The sequence below is a fragment of the Lonchura striata genome, chromosome 2, assembly GCF_050655825.1.
Source record: "Lonchura striata isolate lonStrDom1 chromosome 2, ASM5065582v1, whole genome shotgun sequence".
In the NCBI taxonomy this organism is placed as follows: Eukaryota; Metazoa; Chordata; class Aves; order Passeriformes; family Estrildidae; genus Lonchura; species Lonchura striata.
The window spans coordinates 110,536,302-110,559,181 of record NC_140704.1 but is presented as its reverse complement, the minus strand read 5'-3'; the positions used below and the strand labels follow the sequence as shown (position 1 = coordinate 110,559,181).

The following is a 22,880-nucleotide window of genomic DNA, read 5'->3' as shown; positions in this document are numbered from 1 at the left end:
TTCTGACTCATCTCCAAGCCCTAATATCTGTTTACACATTAAGTCACATGTGACCTCTTAGAAAAATGTAGTATCTGCTTTGTGTCATTCACTAATTTATAAATGGAGAGAAAGCTCATATACTCGATATAAATATCACAGATATTTGCATAAACCCGAGTGTTACATACTGTTTGCTAAAGAGAAAGAAGCTGACTATAGTCAATGTGAGTCCATCATTACCTTCACTATCTTTCTTCTCTTCAGGCTAAGTCCTTCAATGCAGCTACTCTTCCTCATAATGTACTTTTGTGTCTATCCTATAGCTGAGATGCTGAGGATAATGTCTGACAGTAATACTATTAATGACAATTAATGGTAGCAGTGATATTATCCAACATTTGCATTTCCTTTTGCTCCTTTTCATTTATACCTGAAAATAGGGGTTGTTCCTACAAACTTCACTGTGAGTAAACAAAAGCTGCTTTATTTCCTATGCTGAGCTTGTGTTTTCATTGCTTGTGTAAATACAAGTGTGGATTTGCACAGCACTGGTTCTTCACGCAGATTAAATTATGCAGGCTGCTCTCAGATATTTTCCAAGTTTTACAGCTTTTTCAATGTACCTATTGCTATTTTCTAGAGCCCTCTGGTGGATGGAGATTAGAAAAATATGAAGTGTCAGCTTCTGGTGGGGAAAACACTAAAATAAATAAATTGGAGATGGACAGTTTTTGCCATCAAACTAACATCACATACTCTGTATACAATACAGCCTTTTTTATTTTTTAAACACAAAGAACACTCATATTAACAGGTTATATACCAGAGTGAGTTCAGTCACTAATTTCTGTGAGTTAATATATAGAGAAATTATACAAGGGTGGGCAAAGATCATCTTCCTTACTGTTAGAGAATACTGAAGATCTCAGGATGTGCATTTGTTCCTTCTCAGAATCAGAAAAAGGGAAGCCCAGATTATTATATCAATGGAAGAAATAACTTTTCTGTTTCTTTCAAAGGATTAATTCACTAGTCCATGGAAAGCAGAGAACTGATTCGACAACAGTTTTCTGGGTTCATGGCATAGGAATCTTCAGGTGGCACTGGGAAGCAAGACTATTTCTTTGATCAAAGTGGCAATATCTTATTTAATGTAAAAAGTTGATTTCTCATTAATCTTCTCATTAAGGCTGTTTTTGAAGTCTCAGTTTAGTTTGTCTTCCTCTTTCAAGCCAAGTCTACAGGCTGCAGCGAGTGGTGAGGGGAGCTGGCAAGCCCTAAAAGCAGAAGCAGGCACCCTGCTTTGTGGGGCCTCACTTCTGCATTAAAGTCCATACGGGCAAAGCCTTTTTTAAAGGCTCATGAATCAGTTTGGTACCACATAACTGCTGGAGTTCCCCCACAGTCTGGAGAATCAGGCCATTTAGAACGAAAAACTAAATTCTGCTTGCAGTGTGAAATAATTCTAGTGTTTCAATTCACTTTTGCCTTTGGGAGGCAAATCCATCGCAAAGTTTAGCTTACTCTGAATGTGCATTTTCTGAGATTTTGTGTTCAAATAATGATTGCATAGGACTTTTCCAAAGCAGAGTTTTTCATGCTGGATTCCTTGGTAATTGCCTTGTTTTGAAGATAAAATTTGTGAAATACTTAGCTTCACTGTAAGGCAGGATGTTTTTACCCAATTTTCTGAGGGTGGACAATGTAATTAAATACTGAAAGTTGGTGATCACCTTGCATTGCTCCCTAGCTTCCGTAAACAACTTTTACTCCCCATGGACAGGCACCCAGCTGCAGAATCTGCCTGTGCATGATGAGGTTTGTCTGTATCCTCTGTCCCATCTAATCACCTAGAGTTCAAAGTACACAGGACACCTTTAGCCCTTATGTTTCAAACTTCCCTGTGTATTTTAGGCATGATGGGTGCCTTACTGGGCTTCAATTTCACAGAGCAGTGCACATTTCTGGCAAACTATACAAGAGAAGGCAGTAAAGGGGGCTCTACTCCGCAAACTGAAGCAGTCCTAACTGAATACACCAACCTACCACATGGGTGTGGACACAGCTTTGCATTTGTCTCCCTGTAGGATCTGATTGAGTAATTGAAGTACATCAATTCCAGTAGGCTTGGGCAGTAAAATATCAGAGGGCACTGAAGTGAAGGCATCAGCAGTCATATTTTGTTTGCAGGATGGGACAGCTCCCTTGTGGATTGCCTCACAGATGGGTCACAGCGAAGTGGTGCGAGTGATGCTGCTCCGGGGAGCCGAGCGCGACGCCGCCCGGGATGTGAGTAGCGCTTCCTCCTGCGCTCTGTGCTGCAGCTTAATGCTTCACCTGGGGGGCTGTAAGTCTGCCTGGATGGAGGCTTGGTACCTCCAGAGTCAGTCCTGTTTGTCATGTTGCACAGTCCCACCACGGGTTTTCTTTTTTCCATTATGTCTGGGACAGCTTCCTGGAGGGACCTTCTGGAATAAGGGAATGGAAATGTCCACATAGTAGAGAGACAGAGATGGTATATGGTCTCACTAGTTCATTTTATCCCGAAGTTTTTGCCTGCCAGAGGAACAATCCTCCATGTAGCCTAAAACCAGCAGCACATGCTGTGGAGGTACCCCTTAAAAGGTGATGAGCAGGGGAGACTCTCAGATGCATGGGGAGAGCTGGCCTTTCCCTCCAGCTTTTTCTTCCCGTCAAGCTTCCCCTGCAAGGGGAATGCAAGCAAGGCATTTATGACATTCCTCTTTTTTTAAAGGATGGTACCACTGCTTTATTGAAGGCTGCCATTAAAGGCTACAACAATGTGATAGAAGAGTTGCTGAAATTCTCTCCCACACTTGGCCTGCTAAAGGTTAGTAGTGAAACACAGAGGTTTTTAAGGCAGAAAACAAGAAGACAAAGGGTCTGATGAAAAATCTGTCATTTAGGACTACTCTAGTGGAAGATGATAGGAGTTTGAGCCAAAAAAAGTCAAGAAAAAAAATATATCTTTTTTAGCCTTAATGCCACTTACAAATCTTTTTAAACAAAACTGTGAATTTAATTCTTGGAATGAAGAAGCACATTGTGTCATAGAAGAAATTCTGATTCTTGTCACTTGATTTCATTTCTACTGTAAGTAGATTACTCTTATGACTGTTCAGTTTTAACATTATACCCAGCCTTCTATCACATTTAGCAAAATAGTGTAAAAGATCTGTTGTGAGAAGATTCTCCACTTGATTTTGTTTTCCTCTGAGATGTGACTTGAAAAATAACAGCTATTTGGGAGCTGCTTTTTAATGGCTGACCTAATTTTATGTGTCCATAAATCACATACTTTGATGGCCTCTGTGCATGCAAATGATTGGCAAACTTAATGTACTTGAAAATGTAGGTGATATCAACTTAGTTATTAATTTTGAGTATGAAATAGCTTCCACACATATTTGAACTGTCAGTTTGCAACAACAAACAAAAAAAAAGGCCAGCCATAAAATCTCCCCACCTATCAGCTGCCTGACACTGAGACCATTAATCATCAGAGAGAGAAGATAAAATGCACAGATGGCTTCCATTACTGCTTGTGCTTCTGTTTCACTTGTTAATGACTGATTTTGCCAGGCAGAAACACGTACTGTGTTCGTGTCACCTCTGATCTATTCCCAAAGATGTTTATTAAAAGGAAGTACTGCTCTGGTAAAGTGAACTTGTGGTAAAGTGAACTTGACTCTCTTAATTTTTTTAAAGCATTTAAAATCACCTCCTTCACATCCCACCAGGCTGCCAGCACCCCAAATCAGACCCTATGCCTTTGATGACCTAATCTTTCCCAGTTACTTCTTTCTCACTTGTAGGTCTGTTCTTTGCAAGCGTTTGTGTTTCACTGCCTTTTGCTTTTCTTCCCATACATGGTACAAACACCTGCACTGGCATTTCCTAGAATGGGACCTCTGCTCTCCATGCAGCCGTCCTGAGTGGCAACGTGAGGACAGTGGCACTGCTCCTTGAGGCAGGAGCGGATCCATGTCTGAGGAACAAGGTAGGTCCTGGCTCACCATCCTCCCAGGTGAGGAGCACAGAGGGAGTGCTCAGTGGTAGAGCCATGTGTGCCATCGAGGTGGGGGCAACCCATGTTTCTGTGTAGAATTCAGGACATTGCCAATACCAAAAAAAAAAAAAAAAAAAAAAAAAAATCCCAAATTACATGCACTTTTCCTATATATCTTACATACATCTATTAATTTTTTGAATTAGTTTTGCATTCTTTTGATAACAGCAATTTTTCCATAGAAAATTTACCACAGTTTTATCCCATGAAGTATTTTAACATTACATGTTTCATAATTTCTGTGAATATGTCTTCTTCTGATATGTTTCTGAAGTATTTGCTGCTAGGGTTTGACATGGGTTTGTTAAGCTGCAAATGAATGGTCTAGAACTGACTTCTGGGTGAGTGAAAGTTTGTAAAACAAGTAATCCAGCACATATGTTGTAGATATTTTTGTCATTTAACATAAAATCTGTGGCTCTTAATTTCTGCATCATTACACTTGATGGCAGCACAGTTAATGCCACTCACACAGTAGTCTCTGTTAATAGACATTTTGGGTTTATACTATAACCTGAAAATGTACAAGATTTTTCTGCTACTGGTAATGATCTGCAGCAGCAGGGTGTGCAGTAGAAGAAAGTGTGGCTGAAACCTCTCCTACTGATTTTTTTTTTTAATTTTTGTAAACAACATGCCACTTGGCATGACAGAATTACTGATTTTCAGAAGCAGCTTCATCATAAATACTTTGTGTTACCAAAATTGTATCCAATAAATAAAAAGACCAATAACAAACTCATGTTCTATTACCAACCTTACAGCATAACACAATTATAAGTCATCCCTTGGAATTTTATGGACATTAGTACACAAGGACCTGCCTCATTTCCCCTGAAAAATCAGCAGCTATGCTATCCTTTACTTCTGTGGCAGAAGCATTTAGCCTGGATAATCAGCACAAAATAAGCTGTCACTCAGATTCCATTCTGGGATGTCTTGAAGACTTAAATGAGATTTGAACACTGAAGGATGTTTTCCTAAGATATCTTCAACAGTGGTGAAGACAACACTAGAAAAAACCCATGTCATTATAATGATCAATATGATCTTCTCTAGAGTGTAATGCTTTCAACCATGATTGGGAAATACTCGTTCATTTCTAACCTCAAGGGTTTTCTTTGTTCCAGGCAAATGAATTGCCAGCAGAACTAACAAAAAATGAACGCATCCTCCGACTGCTCCGTGCAAAGGAAAAGCAAAGGAAAAGCTAATGCAGCCCTATGGCAGATGCAGTTTGACAGAGAAGTACCCTGACCACAAGTAGCATGACAGTAATCCTAGGTTGGAACAGTTTGCAGAACTGATTAGCCTGCCCAGTACACGCACCCTGAGCGCACCAGGCCCTTGCCACGGGGTCGCCATGGGCTGGGGCCTCTGCCTGGCACGGCTGAACGCGGGACCGCGACGAGAGCAGGGGGTGGCCCAGGAGCTGCCTCTGCACCGCAGCCCTGCCTGTCCTCCAGGATCCCACCGATCCCAGCACCGACGTTTGTTCCCCACGCATCCCGGCACAGGCAAGCACCCCTGCAGCTTCAGACACACACCCCACTCTGTCACGGCCACGCCTGTGACAGCGTGGGTAGGGAGCACTCGGCCCTTGTGCCAGAGGGATACCCAGACCTTGCAGCTGTTTGGATTCAGCTGGCCACGGAGCAGCCCCATGATGCCCCTGCCCTCCCTCTGCTGACAGTGACCATTCCTCTCTACTTCCAAGTGCCACGTGAGATCAGAGGTGAGATGCTGCCTGAGCCGTCACAACAGCAAAAGTTCTCCTGTCAGCCCAGGGCTGAGGTAACATTTTTGCTACTACATGAAGATCTACATAAACGATCAAGAGTATTACAAGTGATGCCAAAAGCAACCAACCAAACAAAAAGCAAGGGGAAGGCCTCTCAATTGCAGTGTCTTGATCTGCCAATCTGTCCAGCAACAGAAACACAGCGGAGCAGTTTATTTTGCATGCCTACGCAGCTTATGGGGATCCTTCCCCAACCCTGTGTGCATTTTTGTGGGTAGAGGAAGACTGGTTGCTGAGCAAACCAGCCATGCCCAAAAGGGCATTTTTCCACAGGTGCAAGTACATCAGAAGCTCAGCTGTCAGGCATAACAAACCGCACGGATGCTACACAAAGTGGTATTTATATGTTGTGCAGTCAGATACATGACACTATGGCTTAGTACACATAGCTACTATGCAATGCACTCATTCCCCAGGTCTGTGGCAGAAGTTAAGGGAGAAGTGCACAGTGTACAGGTGTTTCAACAGTTGGTGAGAGGGTTACACGTTGCCATACCTGAACAGGCCCACTAATTATTGCAGACATGAAAAATGAAGTCTGAACAGCAGTTTTGGCCTTTATTGTGGTTAAGACACTTAGACATGCTACTAGTGCCTGTGTGGGGAAGGCAGCGCAAATTGCAGGCAGCTTGTGAGGAGTTATGTTTCAACCACGTTGCTCTAAGACACCCCATTAAAACCCAATAATTTCTGCAGTATAAACAGTATATGCCATGTCCTGTTAGCCACAAAAACATTAGAGCAAATTGAGGTAAAAAGTTAGTTCAGTACATAAATCCCACTTCAACCACTTTCTACCCTTGGCAAATTATTGAATTGCTTTACAAGTTGAAGACAAGGAAGATTGTAAGGACACAAAATAATTATTTCTTAAGAAATGTCTGCCTATGTTTCAGCTGAACTGCTGCATTTTTGTTTCGGTGAGTTAAAAGGAAATCTGTAAGTGAGCTAACACGAATGTAGTTTATGTATTGCAAATTAGCTATATGAATTATCAAATTATAAAGTGATTATTTTTGTGAGTAAGATAAGAAGTCAGTGTTCTGGTGAAGAGAATAGAGCCAGGTGTACCTTTTCTTGCATGCTGGAATTCCTATTCAATTTCTATTCTGCATTAAAAGGAAAGCTTTAAGTTTTCCAACAATGTAATAAGAAAAATTTATCTGTTTAGTAATTTATGCTGCTGTATTTTTAAATTAAAATAATGTTGTGCCTAATAGAAACTTGCAGATGAACTGGTACAGAACCAAAGAATTACCCAAGATGCTTAAAGGATGACTGTATCCAGGGTTAAGTTCTGCAAAAGACTAAAAAATACTGAGCATGCAAAAATCTCAAGAGCCTTATTGGGATCTTAAATTGCACAGCATTACAAGGGACTGCACTTTAACTTCTTTAACAAACAACACTGGAGAAGACAGGTATATTTGAAGCCTCCAGTGGGCTGAAGATGAGCATACTATTTTGGAGAACAGTAGAGGGACTCTGGGCAGCCTGGCCTCAATACTGAACTTTCATCCTAAATTCTCTACAGATCAACAACTGGCAACAATCACACTCTCAAGGTGAAAAGCCCTTTCATATTTGTAAAGGAAGTGAATAATCATGAGAAGGTCTAGCTATGCAATAAATACTATTAATATCACAAAGCCTGTAATAATCATACAGTCCTGCTGAAAAATGTGGAAGCATCCATTTTTGGTGAGGGTGTTCTATTTTCTCCTGATAGCAGAGCATAGGAGAGAGGACAAGGCAAGCCAACAGTGATCCTGCCACAGCTGAAGTAAGGAAGCTGTGGCAACAAACACAGGTACTTGGTATTTACAGGTGGCCCTTCCTTTCTGCCAGGTGTATTTTCTTGGGAGAGCTGTCTCATCCCAAAGGGAGCAGTTACTCAGCAAAGAGTTTCTTCAACTATGCCTGTTCATGGGAAGATGCATGTCTGCTTCTCACCATTTAGAGTAGGACTTTCCAAGTCCTGTGTCCAGCTGCCCCTATGAATGGTCACTGCAGCTGGGGATCTTTTGAAACATGTGAAGAACACCTGGGTCCCTGTGTCCCATACAGAGCATCTGCTGACCTGAGAGGATGCAGCTACCAGGTTTTCTTTTTCTTTTTTTTTTTCTTTCTTTTTCTTTCTTTTTTCTTCTTTTTCTTTTTCTTTTTCTTTTTCTTTTTCTTTTTCTTTTTCTTTTTCTTTTTCTTTTCCTTTTTCTTTTTCTTTTTCTTTTTCTTTTTCTTTTTCTTTTTCTTTTTCTTTTTCTTTTTCTTTTTCTTCTTTTTCTTTTTCTTTTCCTTTTTCTTTTCCTTTTTCTTTTCCTTTTTTGTTTTTTGAGTGATCTTGTGCTATAATGGGCTTTTCTTATTTCTGAACAACATTTGGAATGTGGGGCTAGCACAGGTTAAATTGAGAGATTTGTTGGTCTCTTCTTGATACAGCACACAGGCTGTCTGGGGGGAGCTACTATGGAGAACTGTCACTGAAGTCTTTCTCTGCCTGATTCAGGCTGAAAATGAATCTAGTTCCAGCAAAGACATTATTCAACCAAAATGAGACTTCTGGCATGTAAACCTTCTTTATGGGAGCATTTGTTTCATCTTGGAACCTTTGGAGAGAGGGATGGTTTCAGTTTTGGGCTCCCTGTAACCCAAAGGTGCTTAATCTGCCTGTATATGGGCTCTAAAGTTGCAATACTGTTTATCACCATGCAATTAATGTTTTCACAAAGAAACCTTAATAATTATTAGTATTTATCTATGTGGCTTTATCTTTAAAGTGTTGTTAATCTTTAAAGTGTTGTTATCTTTAAAGTGTTAGTAAATACTGCTGTGGTTTGTTTGTTGTATTAAAATGGAAACCCCTTTTCCCTTGGTGGCTGAAGTGATTCACTAATATTGACAATTGTTCCTTGCATAGTTGTGGTGCCTTTTGTGTAAGGTTTTCCAAGTGTTCTACAGATATTATTATCTTTGTAAGTTCCAAAATACATTGGTGAGGTAAGCAAGGATATAAATTATTTTATTCACAGACCACTGAAACACAGCAGCTCTTCATCAATTCATGTCAACAGAAAAGAGTAAATTTGGACATTTAGGTTTAGAAATTATGGGGCACTAAACTAATTTATGGCAGGATGAATGGAATGGAAGTTTATGAATGAATCCATAAACTAATGGATGGCAGGAGGAAGATAGATATAATATAAAGATGTGAAATAGAAATGAGACAGAGTAACGCAACACATTTTTTTCTGAGTTGGGTTTTAGGGTTTCTTTTCCTTTTAAATCTCCAAAAAGAATAAGCTCCACTAGCATACTGATTTCAGATGTTCTTTTCTGCACATTCAGCGCCAGAAGCTCAGCCTGCTGTCCCCTCTACATTTATGCAGGTCTGTTAGCCTAGTGACCTGCCATTAGCTGCGAGTACAACGGGTGTGCAACCAAGCAAAAGGCCACACCCATGAGTCAGTGAAAAATATAGGACATTTTCCTTCTATTTCACTAATATCAAGCTGTCACTGTTGATCTCATTTCAGAGAGATGAGACATACTCTTTCAAGGAGCAAAAAAAAAGCTAAAACTTTATTTTTTACATCCCTTTATACAGAGTTTTAAAAACCCTCTCATGTCTATCTCCTATTGGTTGGTAACAAGCTCGTACCCTGTAGTAATTGATCAGTCTTGGACAAGGTGTCTACATTCAAGGAAGGGTTGTTTGTGAGAGATTGTTTTTGTTCTTTTACTGAGACAGTTGGGATTGTTGAAACAGGTGCAAGAAAACAGTCCTGATCTAGAGAACTCTTTTTCACTGTTTCACTGTTAGCTTTCCTACAACTGTGTGGAACCAAGATTAGGTACCTGACGCCTGATACAGCCCTGCTGCTTGCCACCTCATCAAGCCATTGTGTGATAGGGATGAGCACAAGGAAAAGCCTGCAGGGTCTGGAGAGAAATGACATCCCAGCATAGACATAGTAGTGGTGGGGTCTCAGAGGTTCCAAAATACATGGAGCTCTTAATTTAGATTATCACTGCAGTGCAGTGTGCAGGGACATCTATTCAGTAATGATACAAAAGGCAATATTGTTCCATTTGACTTGCACATTCTCTTCTCCTGGAATGAAACCATGGACTGTTGATTCACCCACCTTTGTTTAGCATAGAAGAGCTGAGAGAATTAGAGCATGAGATCAAATAGCTGCAGGTTATATTTAATGCTCTTTACAATGAAAATTTTCTGCCTCAGAGTCAGAGTTAATTGCAAGAATAATTCGCACTTCCTTTTCCAGCCAGTCCTAGTGACTACTGGAAAATCCACTAGGTAACCAAATCTGATGTCTCAGAAATTTCAGAATTGTAGTACAGAAAATGAGGTAGCACAAACCCCAGGCCATTTGTACTTCATTTGATACGAACACTAAACAGACATAAAATACAAGCCTTGCCTAGAGTCACTGGTGTTAGAATGGTAATGTTTGCTACAAGCCTAACAAAAAGTAATAAACAAGGATTTTTTTCCCAGCAACAGGATATTGTACTGCACACCTGGGACCAAATGGAGTTTTGCCTTCTCACAGCAGCTCTGGTTTTGGCCCCTGGGAATGTCATGAGAGTTTAATACTATTCTGAATTCCACTTTTTTTTTTTTACCTGACCTTTTATGCATTTGATAAAGCATATATAAATTCTTGTAACTCCATGTGAGACTAATATTCTGCAACTGAAATGTTGCTTTACTAAAATATGCTTTTCCATATTATTTCAACAAAAACATACTACTCAGATAATCTTGTTCTGCGTAATTCAAGATTTCTTTGATTTCTTCTCTATTCTACTCTTTTTACAATTAGTTTCTTATTTACACAATGACCACTTTGTTCTATTCCACTCAATTCATTAGACTATTATTATTTTGAGGTCTTCACAGATGAGATAGCATTCACAAAAAAAAAAAAGGAGAAAAAAAAGAAAAACAAATGGTGTGGCTTGGGAACAGGAAAACTTAATTTATTAATTTAGCATAATATAACAAGGTTTATTTCAAATATACAGTCATTACTGACAAAGTTCTGCTTAATGTCCATTAGGTCAGATCTCTCTGAAGGGAAGATTATAAAAAGTAACATTAGGAACCAAAGGAACAAGACAGTACTTTTAATTAGTCAAACATGTCTTGGTGGCCCTGTTTTATTCCTAGATGTAAAACTGGCCCTTACACTGATCTGACATATTTCAGCTAAAAAAGTCAAAACTCTGTTGATGTGCTTATTATGGTGTGCAGTGGATTATGCGCATTATAAAAAGGAAAAAGTCTACACTGATGCCAATATTTGACATATTTTCTCTGTGTTTGACATCCCAGGCTTTTTGACTTATTCATACAATTTTCTGTTGTGATGAGCTACATTTTGAGTAGCTCATCATCAAAAATTTCTATGGCCATAACTCAATAAAGCATCTCACTCTATCAGAGAATATAAAGGGAAAGCAATGTGACTTGTTCATGGCCTAAATCACTACAAATGATGATTTCTGGGAGTGAAAATCTCCTTAATTTTGCACATGAAAGGATATCAAAACACTATCAAGAGGCTGAAACTAGACAAATTCAAACTTCAAGCTGTAAATTTTCAAGACTGAGGATAATTATTTCAGAAACAAATTGTGGAGATGGTTCCTTCATCATTTGAGTTTAAAAGAAAGAAAACAATTACTTTTCATTCTGAAAGATGTGTAGCAGCTGAAACATTGTGTGTTTGATGCAGGAATTACTGGATGAAATTATATGACATACAGGAACTAACATTATGTAATCATAATAGTCCCTTTGATCTTGAAATATATGAATCAATACACTTTTTGCTTCACCTTCTCTGACTTAGAGAGATGCTAACTCTCATGGGATCAATAACAGGACCATATGCCTAGCAACTGTGGCAAGATGTAATCTGAGACACATACCTATGTTGTCTCTAGATAATCCATTTTGCTCTCACAATGTTGAAAAGGCATTTTATCTGGACTAATGCTTTTATGTCCTGCTTTTAATGTCAAGTCAGTTGGTTCTCAGAACTGGCACCTGAGCTGCATAGTGCTGTACCTTACCAGGAACAAGGATCAGCAGAGTGATCTGGGATGTGCTGCTGGGGAACATAGCTAAGTGAGCAAGGAACACAGGACACAACTTTTTGCTATGGCAAAGGGCTTGGATGCACAGATGGAGCGTGACCCTAACCTACTGTGCAGACCTGAAGCAGTCTGCTATTTTATACAGATTGCACAGGTATGTTCTTGTGTGGTATACACATGCATACACCCAGCATATGGATATAGGCTCTCATAATCCCCTTGGAAAAGTGATACCACAACCTCATGACATGCTTGCCTGGAATACGTTGCATAAGAGGCAGAAGAATTATTCTGCTTTCTGAACATTCCAAGAACAGTTTCTGCAGGTGGTGCCTTGGCCATGCTACTGCATCACACTCTACTCACTGGGACCAACTGATATAAAACTAAGTGTCTTTGAATCAAAATCAGTCTGTTCCTCAGGTGAATGTAGTTCATAAACCCTGTCCTGTCGCCTGTTCTTGAAAAATCAGATTTTGGTAGTGTCCTTAGGCACTCCTATGTGACAGTTAGTTTTGCCCATATTCTCCACTTGGACAGCATATTGTCACCACATGGCAGCATGGTACTATAAGGGCTCAGTAGATTGATGGTAATGCAAACCCTACCCAGCAGCTGGTAGGTCAAACCTGGAATTTGTCAGCATATCAGTGCTTGTGCACAGTGTCTGGCATGAGGAGACACTGCACATATTTGCTCACAGCAGTAAGTGCAGAGTGTCTGCAGACTCTGCCGCAATAATAAGCTGCACTTCCACAGTGTTTTCCTTCAACAGCTCAGTGGTTGACACCTGGTTATGGAGCTCTTGGGCAATTGGCGCCTCTCTATAGAAGAGGCAATCACACTGGCTAGGTTGGGACCTGCCCACTTCATCCAACAAGTCTATAGTAAAGCTGGAACAAACATTGAGTTGATTCAATTCAAATCCCAAGCTTCCAATAAAATGCAGTAAATAACTTTACCTGAATGTAATGAAAATGAACAAGTTTCACTGACTTCAATGATAAATGCAGAAAGGATGTGATTTAAGGAGTGGCTATAGAATTGTTGAAGTGTAAATAAGGACACATTGACACAAGTGCACTAGGGCAGATAAAAAGATGATAAACAGACTTGATTAAGCATCACCTGACAATCTACTTGCATATTTGAGTATTGGCAGCATCAGACACATCTCAGCCCCCTCACTCTGATTTGATGCCACATGGTTAATGTGAAGCCAAGAGCATCTGACTAAAATGACAGGTATGTTGAGTTGTGTATAATTAAAAGCCAAGCAGGCCTCCATAGCAGACAAATGAGAGCTGATCAAAAGAATATGATTAGTTTACAACATCAAATAGGAAACACCAAACTTTTTTAGTACTAGCATTATTCTGGTTTAGCTGGAAAAACAGTCTTGGAACAAGCTACAGTGGTTTTGTCTGAGTGAGTCTACATAAAACTAGAGGTATGAGAAACTGGGTGAGACTTCTCACTCACCTGTTGCGGCTTGTCTGCACACAGATTGCAAGACATCCCCAAGGAGAACATGCATTTGCTCACCATAGCTCTCAGTCCTTGCAAGTGCCTCTGGGTGTTATTGCAATAGAAATAATATTATAAATGATGGAGAATAAACAGTAATAGACATTTTAATTGATTTTGCTGCAAAACAGTCACGTACTGTGTTTCCATTGGTAGGCACAAGTAACTCTACAGACAGATTGCCATCTAGAAACTTCAAGGTCATCACCACTAGGTGTTCAGCTTCTACTGGAAGTGGTAACACAGGTTTCATTTCTGCATTCAATAAAGGGATGGATACACAGTATAGCCCATACCTCTACAGGCAACTAGCTTTCCATCAAAGACACAGAACACAACGAAGTTATTTCACATGAGCTTTCTGGCAGGCAACTTTACACCATTCAGGGTATCCAGTGATTAGGGCTGATTTGACCCTAATGAACAGTTAAAGGACTTGTTCAATGAATTAATAGCAGGTTCTTCTTCCAGGCAGGAAAAATTTCTTTTGTATACACTGCTGAGAACAAGAGTAAGTGTTTCCTATAAATCTTCCAAGACCATAACAATTACACATAATCCTGGGTTTAAAAGGGAACCTTATAAAACATAACTTGATAAATGTCCTTCTGAAGGAGCAGGTAGGAATGGGAATGTTCTCTCCACGTGTGTCACAGACAAGGCAATGAGCTGTTGTCAGCATGTTAATCTGGGTTAACTATTCCAGGCTATTTTTTCCCTGCCCACAAAGAACAAGATATGGCACAGTCATGGCGCCAGCTTTTTCATTGATAGCACTCATGCAATTGTGCTTAAATGCCCATGAGCTGCCAGGTATAGCTTTGCATCCTCATCCCTCAAATCTGGCACAGAGCCATTACCAAGATCAGTGGCTGAAGAAGGACTGAAGGCATACCCTATTCTTTTCACCTGGCTGCCAGGGTATAGAGGCCACATAAAAACAGATACATGTTTGAGTTCCAGCATCTGCCATTGTGCAGATGTGTTCAGTGTTTGTTAATTGGTCTTCATACCTACACCACACCAGCTTGTGAGTGCAAAAACGCAGCACTCTGAGGGATTGCACTGGAGTAACAGTGCAATTTTAGTCAGCCATCTAGAGATACTGGCAAGACAGACACATATTAAAATACTACCCTTTCTCTCTGTGCTGCAGGTGGTGGACAAGGGTGATGTTATGGACTTAATTATTTTATGGTTAAAGTTGTCCTTGCAGTAACTTTCCTGTTGCTTGTTCTACAGCACTGTACATTGGTTCTCTCTCAGCTCTCATTCTTAAATCACTTACTGGCTACGTAATGTATACAGAAAGAAAACACCATTTATTTTCAGTCAGTTTTGCTATCCTTTGCTTTTTATTCACAAGCACTGAAACAAGATTGTTGCATTTTTTTACCTTGCAGCTATGCAAGTTATGCCCACTGGATTCTCTGCTTAAGTAGAGTGCTTTGAACTAGTTCTCCTGCTTCTAGGATCACACTGCATAGTCCTGAATAAATTTATTATTTATGACATGAAAATTAAAACACAACATGACTTTAACTTCTCTAGCTTTGTTTGGCACATGCCAAATGCCAAGTCTTGCATTTAGGATGGAGTAATCCCACAGAAAAATACAAGCTGGGCAGTGGCTAGATGGAAAACAGTTTGGAAGAAAAGAACGGCGTGGCTGGGTGAAATGCTGAACATGAGTCAGCAAGCTGCATCATCAACAAGAGGGTGGTCAGTCAAGGGTTAGGCTTCTTCCTCTCTTTGGGACATGTCAGACCACAGCTGGAGTGCTGTGTCCAGGTTTAGCCTTCCCAGAACAAGAAAAAAACCCAAAACACCAAACAAACCCCCTTCCCGCTCCAGAAAAAAAGGGAAGAAAAAGAGGAAACAACAAACAAACAAAAGATACTGACATACTGTAACAAAATGTATTTTACTGCCACCCCAACAGTGGGGGCTGCTGGAGCTGTGAGCCGTGCTTGCTCAGCCCGAAGCAGGCAGCTGGCTGTTGGGATGTCTTAGTAATCACTGCAGCTACCAAACGGGAGGATGTGGAGAAGGAGGAGTCACATTCTTCTCAGACAGGCACCACGACAGCATGAGGCAACAGCCTCCAGATGGAACATGGGGAAATCTCTTTAGGTACAGGAAAAACATTTTACTCCAAGAGTAGTCACTCAGTGAAAGAGTTTGTCAAAAGAAGCTGTGAAATCTCCATCTCTGAAGCTATTAATAGCCGGCAATTCACTGTGCCACCTGCTCTAACCGCGTTCTACTCTCAGCGGAAAATCGGATTACGTGACCCCTGGGAGGCTGCCGGCCAACACGCCAGCCCGTAAGGCGCTGACACCCAGACTAGTCTGCGTTTCCGTCAGCAGATGGCAATATCAGTTAAATTACATGTTTTAGTCTAGCAAAGCAATGCTCATTACCTGTCTGCGGAGGCAATATAGCGTCGGGGAAGGCAATAAAGAGGTGGGGAAATTAGGGATTGCATGCACGGGAATGCCTCACGCCCTGTTTTTACTGTGCCACCTCCCAGCCAGGTCCCGAACTGATCCCAGGTAGCTTTGGCAGAGCGAAGCCAGCACTCCCAGAACTGCTGATTGCGACAGCGCTCAGGCCACCCGGTGTCAGCGCGTCAGGAGCGGGACGGGCAGCGGGCACAGCCCCGGGACAGCGACAGCAGGCACAGTCCCAGGACACGGGGCACAGCCCCGGGACAGCGACAGCGGGCACAGCCCCGGGACACGGGGCACAGCCCCGGGACAGCAGGCACAGCCTTGGGACACGGGGCACAGCCCTGGGTAGCGGGCACAGCCCCGGGACAGCGGGCACAGCCCCGGGACACGGGGCACAGCCCCGGGGAGCGGGCACAGCCCCGGGACACGGGGCACAGCCCCGGGACAGCGGGGCACAGCCCCGGGTAGCGGGCACAGCCCCGGGACACGGGGCACAGCCCTGGGACACGGGGCACAGCCCCGGGACACGGGCACAGTCCCGGGTAGCGGGCACAGCCCCGGGACAGCGACAGCAGACACAGCCCCGGGACACGGGCACAGTCCCAGGACACGGGCACAGTCCCGGGTAGCGGGCACAGCCCCGGGACAGCGGCCCTTGGCCGGGCAGCCCGAGGCTCCTGAATATTGCACCTGCAAGGCACGCGGGGCTGCGAGACGAGTCCTTAGAAATCAGGAATCAGTGACTTTGAAGCCAAATTAAGGCGCTTTTCCCAAATCCAAAGGTTTTTAAAGCAACTTTTGGTATTTACAAACTACGCGATTAACACTCTCGGGCGCGGACGATGCCGCTGCCCGGCTGCCGGTGCAGCTCGGGGGGGATGGTCCATCCCGGAGGGACAGGGCTCCGTTCCCGCACCGGGACGAGCTTCCCGCCGGGCCCCCACAGAGCATCGCCCCCGCGGCGCGGTGGGCGCCTCGCCCGCCGCCACCGGGCCAGGCCGGGCCGGGGAGGCGGTGCCGGGGCGGTGTTTCTGGGCGGGCGGTGAGGGGGAGGCGGTGCCGGGGCGGTGTTTCTGGGCGGGCGGTGAGGGGGAGGCGGTTTGGAGGAGGGTGTTCCTGTTTTGCCGTGCGGGGTGAGGCGGTGCCGGGGGCGGGCCGGCGGCCGCGGTTGGCGGCGGCGCTGGGGCGGCCCTCGGCCTCTCCTCGGAGGGGCTGGCGGCTCCGCCCGGGTAGGCGAGAGCGGCCCTCAGACTGCGCTGGCGCGGCTGCCTCGCCGCCCTCCTCCTGTTTCCATCGGCTGCTGCTCCGTGCTGCTGCCCACAGCGCCTGCCGCCATCCGCGCTCCAGCCCGCGCCGCCATGGGGACCCCTCAAGGCAGCCCCGGGCGAAGCGGCCTCGGGTTCCTCGTCCTCCTGCTGCTTCTGCCGCCCGTGCGGGTGAGTCCGTGGGGTGGGGAATGCCCGGCCTCCCGGCACGGGGGAGCGGCGGGTGGGCAGCGGGATCCCGCGGGTGTTGCCTGGGGCGGGGGAGCAGCGGTGTCCCCTGCGCATCCCGCGCCCGGGGCCTGGGGAAGGGCGGCGGTGTCCCGGGTTAGGCCCCTGGGCTCGGGGCGAAGCTAAAGCGAGGTACTGGGGTGTCCCCTCCTCGTTCCCGGTGGGGCTCGTCCCCTTCTCCCGTGCCCATGGTCCCGTCGGGACGGGGCTGTCAGCCGGTGGCGCAGCAGGCCCACCGGGAAGCGCCCGCGAACTTCAGCCTCTGCCCATCCCCGTCCGCTGCGGTCGCGCCCGGCAGCGGCAGCCCCCGGGATGCCGCGTTCCCGTGGCGTGCCGTGGTTATGCAATGCCCGGTGCATGTGAGTGGCCACGCAGTCACATGCTCGGCAGAGGCTTGCAGATGTCGTCGGTGTTTGGTTCGCTTTGCTTGGGGTGTAACTTTGGTTAGGTTACGGTTTCTTGGAAGTAATGATCCGTGCGGAGTGAGAGCTGCTGTTTATTCATGTGCCAGTAGTAAGATTACATATTTCCTTAAAATCGAGGACTAGAGTATGTTAGACTTCTTGGGAGCTGTATGAAAAAAATATGGTAAAGCATTCACTCCTCTCAGTCGTGTTTTGTTATGCTGTAGTGCAAGCTAGGAGCGGGATACTCCACATTCCTCTGGAGAAACAAGGAGTGTCTTGTAAGCCTTAGTGGTTGGCTTTCTTTCCCTCTCTACCTACGTTAAAACATACTTTCTAGGTCAAGTTTCATTATTAGCTCTTTTTAAACATAGGAGTTTGTCATCTCGTGTATGTGCTGTTCTCATATCCTCTTTGAAAAAACTTTTTTAAGAGCTTGAACATAAAAGGAGGAATTAATTCTTCTCTTACCACTGGAGAAGGTGCTTGTTAGTAGTGACTCGTGGTCTTCAGATGAGTAACCAATGGTACTTCACAGCTAACCAATGCACCTTTATGTAATTTTTTTGGAGGGAGATATCATCCTGGAGCAATGAGGTGTGTCCTAGGCTGGTAAAGAATTGGCAGAATGCTTTCCTTATCAGGAGGATAGTGACCTACAGGAACTTGAAACAAGTTCCCCAAATATTTAGGGGGATCCTTGTAGAGGCTTTGTGGCCCCTTAAAGTAAACATTGCAAAATAACTCTAACCATGCAGTTCTCAGTTGTGCACTGTAAGAAGATAGAATGTGGCTTTATTGGGGATTTTTGCCATTAACTCTTATTTACAGCCTGACACTTCACAAAGAGGACTCTTGATATCTTTTGAAGAGAAGCTGGTCCTTCAGTTAGACTGAGCCTATATAGTGTTAGATGCTTGCTGAAGAGAAGCATTGTAAAGGTAAACTGTTCTCTCCCTCAAGTGTACTGCTGGTGTAATGGTTTTGTGCTTTCAGTTGTGATGTTTGTAATCCAAAGTGCCATATGTCATGTTTTTTTCTGTTTTAAAGCAGTCTGTGGACTGGAATGGCACTTCAGCTCACAATCTTTCCACTACGTATGCATTCACAATGAACTTGAAGTGTTCAGCCTGTATCTTTCGCTCTGAACAGTACATCATACAAAATTTCTGCCAGCTATCCATTACTATTTTATTTTCTTATGAATGTCCTAATGCACTAGATGGTATTTGTGTGCTTAATGGCCATTATTGCAATTGATCTTTGTATAGTTGTACTAAAACACAAGATGTTAAATCACTGCCTAATCAAGGTTAGATACAGCAGCTAGGATCCCAAGCTATGTTTGATTTTATGAAATCCCATGGGAATGTGTTAATGACAAGTGCTGCTTGTGCCAAGTGGCTGCAACGTGGTGTTACCTTGTTGGGGATGGCAGTGTAGCTCCAGAACAAGACAGTAACCACTACATCTAAATTACTTCCTGGAAAATCAGGAGTGACTTGTTCAGCCTTTCTGAAAGCTGCCTTAGAAGGGGAGAGATGACTGAAGGGAGTGACTGGTAGAACTGAGTAGTACCTAGCTGGGCAGTAGCCAAAACAATCCAGGTGTTCTGCAGTATTATTATTATTAGCCTGCAGGACATCAGAGCTGTTTTGGTGCAGATGGACTTAGTTGCAGACAGGTGCTAGCTGTGGGCCCTGCACTTCCTGATCATGCATGCAACCTTGCAGGTAACATCAGCGTGTCCCCACAGATACTGAATTATTAAATGATTACTGTTATTACAACTTTCTCTTCCTATTTGACTTTGACTTTACTGTGGCATCTGAAATGTGGCTTGGATAACTCCAGAACTGTGACTTGCTGACCAGGAGCATTAATGATTTTTCCATCTGAAAGGAAACAGGCTGGTGAGCAAAGGAACAGGAGGAGCTTTGCAGATAAGGCATGGCTTTGAACAAGTTGCTGAAAGAGACAAAGAATAAGAACTAAGCCTGTAAAGTTTCCTTTAGTCCATGCACCTGTTTTCCCCACAGGAAGGGTTGTGAGGTAATATGCAACTTCTGGGGCAGATCTCTGAGTTTCACCTGGTCACCCATTTCCATAAACCAGTCTTCACCCATACACCACCCATTTATTAAAGGTGGTATGGTGTTTCCTTAGAACTCTCAACCTAGTTGGCAATAGCAGATATTAAGGGGGTGCAAGGGAAGAGTGTGCTCTTTCCTGGATTGATCTTTTTGCCCTGCAAGATGCCAGATGCGTCAACCTAAATGAAGGAAGGGGAAACAGCTGTATCTGATGGTCTTGTTTTTCCATATATTAGTAATCCTAGTTTGAAGAATCAAACAGTGGTCACTTGTCATCTGGTATTTGTAAGACCACAAACAGTTGGTGTTTCTGTGTACAGCATCATCATTGTTCTTTGTCTCCTTAACAGTTAGGTATTCATTGGTGGTGATGAATGCTGCTGGAAGCATCAAAATTTGTCAGTTTGTTTCAACCTGCAGTTGAAGAAACATGGGCTGAATTAAACGTGTTTATGATCTGTGGGAATACTAGTTCTATTACAAATGAATGATAATGCTTGGAAACCAGAAACCTCTTAACAGAACTTTTGCAGAATGCCCATACTTGCTCATGTGCAAGTTCTTTATAAGGGCTCCTAGGGCCTTGGCCTGAGGTGAAATTTCTCTTCAAGCAGGCTAAACCTGCCAGAAATAGGAATATGGTTTTCTGCACTCTGAGGGTTGGTGTTAGTGTACTGACAAGTGGTTTCTAAGATATGCTAGAGGCAGGAAGGAACAGCCTTTATCTAAGGTTATGTTGCTGTTGCTTTTTGAAATACTTAGGAAAGTCCCATTTTAATATATGAAGTACTTAGTCATGTGATCTTAACAGGAAAACATACAGAAAAAAACCAAAACCATGTACTAGCCCTGTGTTACTTATGGAGTATTTTAAGTGTTTTGCCTTGTTTAGAAGGCAGATGGGTTCAACATAGCATTTTGTTGTTACTTTTAGGGCTAGGCTTTCGTCCACTTAATACCCAGGTGAACAATTATCTGACCTAAAAGTCTGACTCTGCAAGCAGCAGCTTTGTTAACTATGACTTATTTACAACCACACTTAGTCATCTCTATCTCACCCTACCCTTATAGGAACGTTGTTCTGAAAGAATGGAAAGAGCAAAGTGCTTGTCTTACTCTCTAACTTAATCTAGCTTTTACTAGAGGGTTTTCAGAGGCAAGAACTGTCAGCTCTATCTTATCTGTGGTAGTGGAGTAATTACATAGATACTTGTATCCCTGAATGCTGCTTCGGCCATAGGAGACCAGTCCTCTCCTGTATTTTGGGGCTGACTCAGTGGTAAGCAGGCTATTAACTTGTTAATGTTCAAGAGCTGTGCTGTTCAATTTAGGCTATTGATGCATAATGATTTGGTGGTTTTTAGGCTTATTGACTTGGTCCAACCACTGTAAATCAAGCATCCCCAAAGCTTACTGGTTCAGGGAACCAACTTACACTTTTATTAGTGAAATCCTGCTAGGTAGTGGCATAAATGTAAAATCTTAAGCTGTTTCTGAAACTGCCGTCTTGGTGTTAATATTGAAACACAGTATTCAGACTTGCAGTTCTAGGCCCAAGTGCTCTTCTAATAGTTTAAAGCAGCTGATCTGTTCAGTTTTCCTTAAACAGGCGGAAAGTTTGAGTGGCAAACATTGTTTTTTTCCATTGTATGTTTTATTGCTGTGGAACTTCAGGAATGTGATTTGAAATTCTTTATCCAAATTCAAATGTAAACTAATATTAGGATGAACTTTTTCTTGCTTTATTTTTGTTTTCTGTTTAGCTGAATATCTTTTGGTACATTACCAAGTGTCATGTGCAAGTAAGTTGTTTTATGTTCTGTCCTGAAAGTGATGACAGAAAGCCTTGTAGGTAAATTTATAAACATAAGACTGATTGTATTTTGTTTTGCATCCATGTAGCTCTAACCAAGGAATCACTGCCTTGAAACACAGATAATGTTTTTAAAACAATTGAACTATCAGTCAGACTGACATGGTAGCCAAAATTTACTCAAGCTTTTCTGTGCAAGAGGTGCCCTGATAAGTTTTTTGTGACTGTTAACTGCATTACAAGTTTTCCCACACATTCCACTCTGGAATAAACTAAGTCTTTCTCTAAAGAGTGGGTTGATGAATTTGTGTGTTTTAAAAAATAAGAAGTGTTAGATAACAAGATATAATGAAAGTGTTTTTTCGAAAGGATGATTACAAACCATTCTAGACTAAATACAGAAGCCAGCATGATACTGAAGAAATAACTAATTATTTTCGCACGGGCATTGCAAAGTAGCTCCAAATTCCTTGCCCTTTTGCAAGAATAGTAGTGAATCTGTGCTTCCTCTTGAAGAGACAATCAATTTCTGATGCTGGTACAAACAGCAGAACCATTTTCAGTGCTAGTAGATTGTTTGCTCTTAAAACTGGGGCATATAGGTATGAGGAAGTAGAGTTGAAGATGACGATTTCTAAATTTGCATCAAAATAGTATTAACTTCTTCAATTACCTTGATACATGAACAAATCTACAATGTGATTTTGAGAAATAGTCTATAAGTTATGGAAGTTTCTCTTTTTGGGTTATGCTGAGGTTAAGCATTCAGTGTTTGTAAGTACAATCTTAAGCGATGTTACCCAGCTTGTATCATAGAACATGGTAATACTTAACAGCTGGTTGTGAGTTTAACTAGATGATGTGCTAGAATAGACAAATTAAATGGTGATCTAGACAAGTGGCACTGAAACTGACTTTTAGATCTGGCTTGCAGTGAATAACTTTGAATTGGCCTATGTTGTCCTGGTTAGGGGAAAGAGGAAACAAGTCTTGGGTTGAGTAAATTAATGATGGCTGTTGTCCCTGATAAGCAGCCAACTACTGATGTACATTTTGAAGAACTGTAAGTTTTGTTCAGCACAAAAATGGATGTTA

General features: G+C 42.7%; 2 protein-coding genes across 4 annotated transcripts in view; both read left to right on the top strand.

The window, feature by feature from the left end:
• Positions 1-8,741, top strand: part of ANKRD29 (ankyrin repeat domain 29) — a 31,081-nt gene extending 22,340 nt beyond the window's left edge. For 2 of the 3 annotated variants that reach the window (XM_021551524.4, XM_021551523.4), the window contains 4 exons: positions 2,173-2,271; positions 2,738-2,833; positions 3,905-4,003; positions 5,203-8,741. In XM_021551524.4, the coding sequence (XP_021407199.1) occupies positions 2,173-2,271; positions 2,738-2,833; positions 3,905-4,003; positions 5,203-5,286 (378 nt within the window). In that variant the 3' untranslated portion in view covers positions 5,287-8,741. Of the gene's footprint in view, positions 1-2,172; positions 2,272-2,737; positions 2,834-3,904; positions 5,177-5,202 lie in introns of those variants that run through there. The other variant, XM_085572012.1, reaches the window with a different exon arrangement.
• An 8,392-nt stretch (positions 8,742-17,133) lies between these two features.
• NPC1 (NPC intracellular cholesterol transporter 1) overlaps positions 17,134-22,880 on the top strand; it is a 44,742-nt gene continuing 38,995 nt past the window's right edge. Inside the window, exon 1 of the mRNA XM_021551572.4 lies at positions 17,134-17,418. Coding sequence (XP_021407247.3) covers positions 17,341-17,418 — 78 coding nt within the window. The 5' untranslated portion in view covers positions 17,134-17,340. The remainder of the gene's footprint in view (positions 17,419-22,880) is intronic.